General features: G+C 41.2%; 1 protein-coding gene across 1 annotated transcript in view; it reads right to left on the bottom strand.

The window, feature by feature from the left end:
• Positions 1-7722: 7722 nt before the first annotated feature.
• The window catches only part of LOC134510559 (sodium channel protein type 5 subunit alpha-like), a 36103-nt gene continuing 32887 nt past the window's right edge, over positions 7723-10938 (bottom strand). The window contains exons 26-27 of the mRNA XM_063323853.1: positions 10346-10616; positions 7723-8921 (exon numbers count right to left, since the gene is read on the bottom strand). Coding sequence (XP_063179923.1) covers positions 7723-8921; positions 10346-10616 — 1470 coding nt within the window. The remainder of the gene's footprint in view (positions 8922-10345; positions 10617-10938) is intronic.

Raw genomic sequence — 10938 nt, 5'->3', positions numbered from 1 at the left:
CAAAAACATCCAGTCTCATTAAACCCACCCAAATCTTCCTCCAGCTGCTAGTCCTCACACCACTCCTTCGCCTCCTCACACGGCACCCAACTCTCCCACATCTTACCTTGATGAAGCTAAAACACCCTTCTCCCAAACATCAACCCCTATCCTAAGCACTCATCTCCTCCCTTTTATACTTCTTTTTTTTTTTTTTCCTGATCTTTTATACCTTGCATCTGGCTCCTGATGGCTGAATAGGTTAACCCTTTCCTTGCCACATCCAATAAAGCTCTCGACAGTTGGGTCCCACTCTTCAGCTCCCAGGAGAGGGAAAATTGGCTGCATACTATCAGGGCTATAATGATCATGACAGGCAGCGGGTACGGCATCGGTGAGTCAGATGTAGGAAGACGCTGAAAAGAGCCAAAAGTTTATTTGATTGATGAGAAAAATGCCTGTGTGAGATGCTGTAAGAGGTCATTCCACTCACATTAAAATAATAAATAGAGAGGTGATAGTGAATAAGTGCCTTCATTGAATAAAAATAGCAGGTACTAAAGAACTTTTTAATGTAGCATTAAAAGTATATCAAGAACCAGTGGTTTGGAGCTGAAGTCAAGCTAATTTAAATGAAAATGTAGGCTCATGATTTTAAGTGTAAGGCTAATTAACTGTGAAACAAATTACCAGGGGGCAGACGTTCTCCTTGATATTTTCAGGTCAAGAGCTGTAACCCCAGCTGGACAACTTATTTTAGTCAAATGCAGTCCAACACACACCTGCAAGATATTTGACAGCCTTTAAACCCGTGTTTCCAGTTCTTTTCAGTGGAGACATGACATAGTTAGAACACAGTGACCTGCACTAGGGTTACTCAGTTGGTTTGTGCTCATACTATCCACAAGCAGATCCTCTGGATCTTTCATATCAGCTTTCACAAACCTTAGCTCAGTACTTCTCTAACAAGCTTCTGCATTGAGGATGCCACGAGGATGATCAGAGGGCTGGAGCACCTCTCCTATGAAGACAGGCTGAGAGAGTTGGGGTTGTTCAGCCTGGAGAAGAGAAGGCTCTGGGGAAACCTTATAGTGGCCTTCCAGTACCTAAAGGGGGCCTATAGGAGAGATGGGGAGGGGCTGTTTGCAAGTGCATGTAGCAATTAGAGGAGGGACGATGGTTTTAAACTAGAGCAGGGCAGGTTTAGATCAGACATCAGGAAGAAGTTCTTTACACTGAGGGTGGTGAGACACTGGAACAAGTTGCCCAGAGAGGTGGTGGAGGCTCCATCTCTGGAGACATTCAAGGCCAGGCTTGATGAGGCTCTGAGCAACCTGATCTAGTTGAAGACGTCCCTGCTTACTGCAGGGGGATTGGACTAGATGACCTTTAAAGGCTCCTTCTAACCCAACACGTTCTATCATTCTGTAACCTATTTGCTTGCAATTACATTAATTGGATATGACTTGTTTTGCACATGACTTGTGAGCACGCCAGCCTGCTCTGCTACACCCTATACCCTCCTGCAAAAGTTACTTTGCACTTGTTGCAGGAAATTCTCTTTCCACTTTCTGGTGTTGCTGTTCCGACACATCAGAAGTCTCAGTTAGGGACCATCTCAATCAATTGGATGGGATAAGTAAAAACATTTTGGATGACCAGATCTTGCTGTACCAGAGAAACTTGTGCTCTGAGACTAATAAGGTATAGATAACAAATTTTCTAGGTGCGTTTTACAGCTTTCCTCTGTGCCAGAGGCCTGGTGCATAGCCAAAGGATCATGGAAAGCTTCCACAGGGAAACTGCACCCCTCCTATACACTTGGCAGGAAGGGTGGTTGATGCAGGCTGTATTCAAAATAAGCATTGCTCAGTGCTCTGGTTTAACCCTCGCTGACATCTATTCCCCTCTCAGGAACAGTCACGTCTCTCCTCTCGACTTTCATTTTGTGGGATTAAACAGGCTAGGCTTCCAGGCTGGTTTCTAAAGCCTTTCTAATCCCCTGTCTGTGCTAGAAACCCTTTAATTCTTGTTTGGTTTGTATGAATCTTTCTTGAGCATCATTTACCAATGCATGCACGGGTGCCGACGCGACCTCCCCCGTGCCTTCCCATCGCATTAGCACACCCTGCGCTCCACGGACTGTGCCTCAGCTGACAGATCTTCACTCGCATTTCTCCGTTTCACGATTGCAGCACATTACTCATCACAACCATTCTGTTTCAGTAATTTATCCATTCTGTTTCAGTGATTTATCCAGGTCTTTGCAGTGCTCTGCTGTTTCCGTCACCTGGTAGCAAATGTCCCCATTTGGCCCCCGGTAGATGACTTCATGCCCTGCACTATTGCGTTTTGTTCTTACTTCAGTGTCCCAGGTCATTCAGCAGGATTTCCTGCTCTTCCCGCATGCTCCTGACTCCTCCTGACTCTGACTTACTGAATTACTGCAGGTGCTGCCATTTTTGTGCTCAGGTTATGGATAAAATCTTGCTAAATCCAACTGATCGGTGTGAGAGCTCTCTTGCCAGCAGGTCTCTCATGACATGAACAGAAGCGGTTTCCCCTCTACAAATAGCACAGCCCTTGTGTAAGTGCCAGTTGCCTCCAATTCGACTCTAACTCCCCATCTGACAGGGCTTTCTCGGAACACCGCTGCATAAGATCCACCACATTCTTCTTTCTTAGTAAATGGATTTCAAACCTATTTTATTCAATTTTCTACTTCCCTTCAAGTCTTTCATTATTGCTTCTTCAAAACGTGTTCCGCAGCCCTGCAACTCACTCCGTTCAGATTAGCAAGTGTCTGATTGCTTGAATTGCTTGTTACCTCCTTTTCAAACACAAGTATTACATTTGGTTTGAGTTTCGTGGATTGTGTTTTCTCCCTCCTGCTACCTTTCCTGATTTGACATTCTCACAAAATCCCTCCTGACAGATCTGCAGTTTCATGTGCCAGTTCTCAGCAGTATGTTTGAATAGGTGTCACTCCGGCCCCTGACTCCATTGCTTTAATTCCCTTCCGTGTTCATCCGTGGATGTACTCACATTTCCGTTCAAATATTTCTTGTTAGCCAAAGAAAATCCCATATTGAGTATCATCTTCAATATCATCTTCAATTTGCCTGATCTTTATCATGTATAGAGATTATCTTTAACCCTAAAACTGTCCAAAACCTCACCCTTGCCCCATTTTAAGCCAATCAATCACACATCTTTTTTTTTTACTTCTTCTTTCTTATATAGTCAATGAGTTATAAATTACTGTTTCAGTTTCCTCTTCATGGTCTAACTCTCTTTTACACTGTAAATTCTCACTCACTTTGCTTTCTGACCTTTGAACTGTAGTTTTCTTTTAGCGCAACCCTTTCTCCCACTCCCTCTAAGCTCTCTGCTTGCTGCTAATGCTCTTTTTTGAGACAGCTAATTGTCTGTTTAGGTTTCAATCTCTGCATTTGAGATAGAGCCCCCAACTTTTTTCAGCATGTTGAATATGTCATTTTGATGTAAAACCACTAGGAGGAAGCATTCAACAAGTTTCACTGTCCTATTGCACATTCAAGCCTTAATTTTATGAAATTCAGAGAGTTTCAAGCAGGAACCAAGGGGTCTGCTGGGTCACACATCCCCTTGAAAGTGCCGCGGTACCTAATCCCTTGAGGAAATTTAGAACTATTCACCTTTTGGTCAGACAGCTGCTCTGCTCTTCCTGCAAAGTGCTTTCACGACTCCAACCCCTGAAGGACAGAAGACACTTCTAATTTCCGAGGTAAGTTTTTTCCTAAACATTCTATTTGTCTTTTGAACGTTTTTCTCCCTCACTCACCTTTTCCCACCTGCTTTATTTACTGGGAGTTATGATACATCCTCTCAGCTGTTATTTCCAGGCTGAAAAAACTAAACTTGAATCTCTTTTCATAATATTTTTTATTTTTTAATTCATTCTAGTATTGCTTCTCTGCACTTGATCCAGTTTTAATTCACAGCTGCTGAATTGCAAATGTATCCGGCAAACGGGAGGAAAAAAACTTTTCTTTAAAGTGCAGTAGGAGTTTTGTGCCATGCAGCTCCATCGATTTGCCCAAGAGCTGAGAAACACTGAACTAAATTATCCCGTTAATAAATACCGTCTCAATGGTAAAGTCAGTCTAGCTTATGCTACAGGTCCTGATTTTTGCTGAAGGAAATAGCTTTTTATTGGTTAGTTCCACATAGTCCTCTTTTTCCCTTCTTTAAGTCTTTTGACTGGGGTGCAAATATTCGAGGTCTTTGCAGTACTTTGATTTCCTGCGAAAAACGTGTGTGAAATCAAGCCCACTACAGAGAGATACAGTTGTTCTGGTATTCTCATGTCCTTCATTGCTGTATTTGTTGCACTGCACCTCTATCAAAGGAATAGACAAAGACGTCATGTTATTGAGCTGGTGTTTCTCACGGGCTGTCAAAGGGAAGAGCTCTCAGCCCTCATGTTTTTGTTGTCTATATTAATATCCCCTTTAAAAATGCAATAATTGGGGGTAAAATTTGTAAGCGATACATAGATTATGGACACGGTAACTGTTGAAGAGACCAGGCTGCTAATGTAATATTCTCAGAATAGTGGCTAAAAAGGGGCAAGCACATAAGATGTTGTTTAGTATGACCAAAAACAATGGCAATCCATCTGGAAACAAGACTGTATGCCACACAGCCATCACAAGAAACTAGGATTTTAGTACGGGCATCAGTAGGATCTAAAATTAAGAGGGTTCAGAGGACAACTGGAAGGATTAAAAAACATGGCAAGGGCTCAAAACGGTATCACCTTCACTCAGAAGGGTTTCTGCAGAAGATCAAATTCACCCTAGGAGGTACTTGTCATTTCTTGCACGAATAAACAATTCACTTCGGGTTTTGCATCTGCTCTCCTACGCTGGTGGAGCTCTGACTCAGCTTCAGGTGGCTTTCACAGACAGACAGACTTCAGTGAGGTTTGTACGTAGCTGACTGTCAATGAACTATTCTTACAGTCCAAAATGCTCCTTCCTGGCACACAAACTGGCAAAGATGAGTTGCTCTGCCTTTGGGTATGGATGTGTTTAAACGCGTAATCTCCCAAGAGGATGCGATGTCAGGACTCAAGTTGCGCCAGGGGAGGTTTAGGTTGGATATTAGGAAAAATTTCTTCACCGAAAGGGTTGTCAATCATTGGAACAGGCTGCCCGGGGAGGTGGTGGAGTCACCGTCCCTGGAGGTATTTAAGCCATGTAGTCGTCATGCTGAGGGACATGGTTTAGCGGTAACTTGGCAGTGTTAGGTTTACGGTTGGACTCGATGATCCTAAAGGTCTTTTCCAACGTAAATGATTCTGTGACTGTTCAGTGCACACACAAATCAATGATAACGGTGCATGTGGCTCGTTACTGTTTGTCAATGGACTCTGCACATCACGGGAACGAGACGTCAAACCAGACACTGGAGCTGGGAAACGCCGTCTCACAAGTGAGAGGTAGTCAGCTCCTAAACTGTTGTGGATCACAAACTGGGCAAGTGGTTTAAAAATCATTTTAGTCAACTAAAAATATTTTAATTATATTAATTCTTTTGTAGTTGTCAGCTTTTTTTTTAGTGTGAAGGAACAAAATCCCCTGGGTTCCAGTGGCATAGAGCTGTTGACTTCTCTGGTATAAAGCAGATTCACTGTGCGCCTATCTTAAAATCTGAGGAAGTATCAGTCAAAACTAAATAATGATGCTATGATGGCTAGGAGGAGCTAAGGGAATACCACAGAGGAAATTGAAATTAAAAAGTATTAAAAATATTATTTGCAATCAGTGTTCAGACAGTATTCACTGAAAACGGTCTCGTTATTAAGGTGTAATTTACCATTCATAGCGAAGGAGAATTTCTGTCCAAAGAGCTCACAATCTGAAGAGATGAAAAAGAGGAGAAGAGGAAGGTGACACAAGGCAGGACATATAACTGCCACTGTAGAGACGGGATGTTGAAAAGAGTAGGCAACTTGCTACACGTTGCAAGTGGAGGGTAGAGGAGGTCCCACTCTGTTGCAAAACCCAGTTTCCTTTCTGCCTGAAATCAGGGTGGAGGCAAAAGCTCAGCTGAACCTTGCCAGAACCTGCCAACCCCAACAGTGGCCACACAGCTACAACCTTGCGACTAAGAAAAATAAAATGCATCTTGCACTGACTTGCATGTAATGTGTTTGAAGTTTAAATAAGAAATTAAAACGTCAAGGGTAATTTATGACAATATCTAGTGCATGACAAGGGATAACACAACAGCCAATAGAGAGCAAAGTGCATCAGCTGGAAGTAAATCCAGAGAAAAATTACAAAGGAAAAAAGACCACTGTTTAGGCATGTTTTTTCCTGAGAAGCTCAAGCTATTAGGGACATGAAGAAAGACAAAGGCCTTTAGAAGGAAAATGTGGCGAAGATCATGAGAGACCATGTGCACGCGTAGTTTCATGAGAAACATAGTTTATGATTACATCCTTAGTCTTAGGTTAAATCCAGAACCAAATGCTTCAACCCAGATTTCCTAATTGTCCACATTACTCATACTTCGGTTTTTCTAATCTTTGCAGGAGAGAGAAAACTGGTCCTCCCATAAAAGAAGCACAGGGAGAAGGGAGAACGGCTCCTACCGCCAATGGGACACATCTACCTTAGGTCAAGACCTCACTCCATGGCCATGGATGACACTCACCACTACAACCAAGGGCAGCTCCGATGGGGCCCATGTGGCATCCCCCAGCCTGGGTTTCTGATGTCATCTGAAGTGATGCTGCTGATTCTCCCCCAGTGGAAATGCTTTTCTGCGTCTCTCTTCTCTATCCCATTGGCAGGAATGAACTTGAGCATGAAATTTAACCATTCTGTGAAGTTTGAGGAAAGTATGTAATAAACACCATTGTTATGGAGTGACTGATAGACGCGCAGCACGTCAGCTTTCACCCCACTGACAGATGAAATTGAGTTAAAAAATAATCCTCACAGACAAAATATAAAGGAAGGTTTTACTCAGGTCAGTACAACTTCTGTAATACTAAGAGCTGTTTTTATTATTTCATTAAGCTGCAGAAACACAACTACAATAGCATACATGCCGTGGTTTATTCTGTAAATCGATCGTATTGGAAGAAGTCCACTACATCATGGCATATCTGTGGATCATGCAGTGTCTATGTTTGTGGTACATTGGTCCCCAAACATTAAAAAAAAAAAAAAAGAAAAAGAAATCAGCAGCCATTTGCTTAACAGGTTTATGAGAGTATCAATTAGGAATGGACTAAAGGCAAAATTCAGCTCCTTTCCCTTTGGCAGTTTATCTTAACATTGATGTTCTTTTTCTGTGCTCCAGTGGATCCATTGCTGCTTGGGCTTTTCTCTGCTTCCAGCACCAGGGGTAACATCAGCAGATGTTGTCTATCGCTGCTGTGAACACGCCGCAGCGCTCAGGCACCGTGGGACCTGCTTTGCAGTGGGGTGCCCTTGATCAAACGGATCCAAAACCTTTCACAGCTTTTGTCTCTTCATACGTAAATATTGAACAAAGCTGAACATAGCACAGTCAAAGGCTGTGATTTAGCAGCTACCACAGTTAAGTGATCGTACCTAACTATGGCTAACTGATCCTGATCAACAGACTTTGTTTAATAGGGAGGTCGCCTCAGCTGACATGTATTTACAATATCAGCTTCTGTGAACATTTTAAAATATTCTGAAGAACATTGTCACTGATGAACTATTTGATGTCTGGAGATTGTTGATTACCTGTAATTTCTCCATTCTCAACCATGAGATTGCCACTACTGGCTCTCGTGGCACTGTCATATGATGGAGGAAAGGATGCTGAGGACAAAGTTTCAGACTTGTCAGGACTTCTATTATAGTTTTCACCCATCATAGATGCAATAAGTCCTTCTTTTTCTGGAGCAGCACCTCTAAGAGTGTCACCGCTGCAAGTTCTGCGATGGTACAGGTAAGAAGCCTGCTTTACGGAGCGCAGGAGCAAATGACTCCTGTAGGCGCGCTGGATGACAGTGGCAGAAGCTTCCTCTTGTCTATGCCTGAGAGTAGTGGAGATTGGCTCGTAGGATTTTTTGGATGGATTGGCAGCCATGAACTTCTCCTCCATTTGTACTTTAAGAGTATCCATCTCCCCAGAATCTCCTAAGACTCGTTTGGTAAAAGCAAACAAGATATCCAAGCAGTGGATCCTATCTCCACTGACCATAGGCAGGTCCATTGCTATGAGTTCAACTTTGTTTGGTTTTGGTACACGTAAAGGTTCAGCCAGACCATCTGCGAAGTCTGGAAGTGCAGAGAAAGTTATAAACTGAGTTGCCTCAGGATCAAACTTCTCCCAAATTTCATAAAAGATGTCAAAGTCATCTTCCCCTAAAGGCTCTGTACTTTCCTCAGTAGCAGCATTGAAGTTCTCCAGAATAACAGCTATATACATGTTTACAACTATGAGAAATGATATAATGATGTAACTTACAAAATAAATAATACCTATGGCAGGTTTACCACATTCGCCTGTAGTACCATTTACGTTTGGATCACAGTATGGTGGCCCAGTGTTTAAAATAGGACTGAGGAGACCATCCCAGCCAGCTGACGTAGTGATTTGAAAGAGACAGAGCATGCTGTTAGGAAAGGTTTGGAAGTTGAACATATCGTCGATGCCAGCTTCCATCTTCACATAGGCAAAGTTAGCCATGCCAAAAATAGCATAAATGAACATGACCAGAAAAAGCAAGAGGCCAATGTTAAATAGAGCAGGTAGGGACATCATTAACGCAAAAAGCAGAGTTCGAATTCCTTTGGCAGCCCGGATGAGTCTCAGTATTCGTCCAATCCGAGCCAGGCGAATGACCCTGAAGAGTGTAGGTGGTAAGAAATGTTCAAATGCTTTACCGATGCCAGAAAGCAGTAAGGCTAAAATGGAAAAGGTAACAACTGGTTAGAATATCACATTTCTGCTTAACTAGTAAGTAGGATGAAATGATAGAATCTGTACAGTTGAAAAATATCTGATGTGTGTGTGCTAAGACGTGAAGAGAGCAACCTTTAATAGAAGTTAGAGTGGAAAAAATAGTTGTAGAAATCAGCAATTATGAGCTATGAACAATTACGAACAATTATGAACTTCAGCCACCGGGAGATAGAACCTGTTGCACTAAAGATGGCAAGCACGTTTCTACAGACAACTTCCAATATCCCTATCAGTCGACACTTGTTGACTGATGGTTTTCTTTGACACCGGTTGTATGAATACTTCACCAGGTGTAGGTTACTTATTTACCTTCTAAATGTGACTTCAGACACTGACACTACAAAGCTAAACTAAGAAAACAAGATATAACAACAATGTCATGGTCGTCATGTAGATAACATAGTCAAGATATGTATAAACAAAGCCAGTGATGAACACAGAAGTTGTGCATGCCACTCTAGAATGGCTTTTAGTCCATTCAGGGACATAGCTACACACAGATGTTATTTTATCTTTAGTTTGCATGAAAAACTGACAGATCTAGTAGCACTAGAAGAGTTTTTTAGGTTTAGACGTTTTGGGTACATTTTTCTGAATTTCTACTCCAGGAACCCATGTTCTTACTGGAATCTTACTTACCCAAAACATAAGTAATACTAAAGAAAACAAATATTTTCTTCCCCTAAATGCCTTCTGCTCTTTTGGCAGTAGTGTCTCCAGGAATAGTTAAATTTTCAGAAAGCTCAAATTAGCAGAAGAATTCTTTTCCCTGTTCTTCCATTGCAAGCCCTTCAAATAAAAGCTAATACATTTGTGTTGTTCTTTTCTATCCTGTGAACCCTTATTTCCAATCAGCTGTACCTGAGTTCTCAGAAACTGAGTTCTATAGTCTATAACCTAATTCCAGTCTTCATATTCTCTATGTATTTTAGTTCTCTGCTACAAAAACAGAAGACAAAACCCAGTAATTTCTATCTGATCAAAGATTTCTTAGTCGGCACTAAAACTGTAACAATGGAAATTAGCACATAACAAGGTAATGGTATGATGGGTTATTCAGTCTGTGTTTCAGACTAGGAAAAAACTATCCAAAGAACCATATGAAAGATTTTATGAAACATATCCACCTTTTTTTTTTTGTAAATACTTTTGTTAAAAGAAAATAGAAGAAATGTAAAAAAAAAAATCTTATTTCATATTATTTTAATATAATCATGGTGGGGTTTTTAGTTCTTTTTTCTCAAGACTTTACAGTATTCTGATTTCCATTTCAACATCCATTTGCAGTTGATAAATCTTAACTGTTTTTTTTCTGAAAAGAATAGTAATTGATATAGTAAGAATTTGCCAAACCAATTTTACTTACCAACAAGTGACATGATCACTACAACTAAATCAAATATGTTCCAGGCATTTGAGAAATAGTACTGCCTCAGAGCCACCAACTTCAGAACACATTCTGCAGTAAAGATGGCAACGAAGAGCGTATTGATTTTGTTAAGGATGTCAGACTTCGTTTCACTTTGGTCATAGGTTTCCACCATCATGGAGATCATGTTAAGGCAGATGAGAATCATGATAACAACATCAAAAGCCTGGCGTGTTACGATGTCAAAAAGGAACCCTTGGTATCTGTTCTAGAGGAAAAAAATACATCCGGCATCATTTATGAAAGTAGGGAGGACTCATCTGTACATGTTTCTTTCCAACAGCTCCAATTTTTACGTTGCAAAGTCACTCAATTATGGTAAAGTCAGAGAAACTTGAGAAAGGTAGAATGTAAAAATGACATTAAAAATCCCTTCCCATCCTGAAATTTAATCAGTTCCAAGGTGAATGTAAAACCCAAGAATATTTATGCAGAGAACTTAATAAATATTTAACCTGTAAATTCTTTCAGTGAAACTTTTTGGTACGGAATTGACTTTAGAGCACTTTCTGAGTATCAATGTAAAGATA

The sequence above is a fragment of the Chroicocephalus ridibundus genome, chromosome 2 (assembly GCF_963924245.1).
Source record: "Chroicocephalus ridibundus chromosome 2, bChrRid1.1, whole genome shotgun sequence".
Classification (NCBI taxonomy): domain Eukaryota; kingdom Metazoa; phylum Chordata; class Aves; order Charadriiformes; family Laridae; genus Chroicocephalus; species Chroicocephalus ridibundus.
This window is presented reverse-complemented; position numbering and strand designations above follow the sequence as displayed.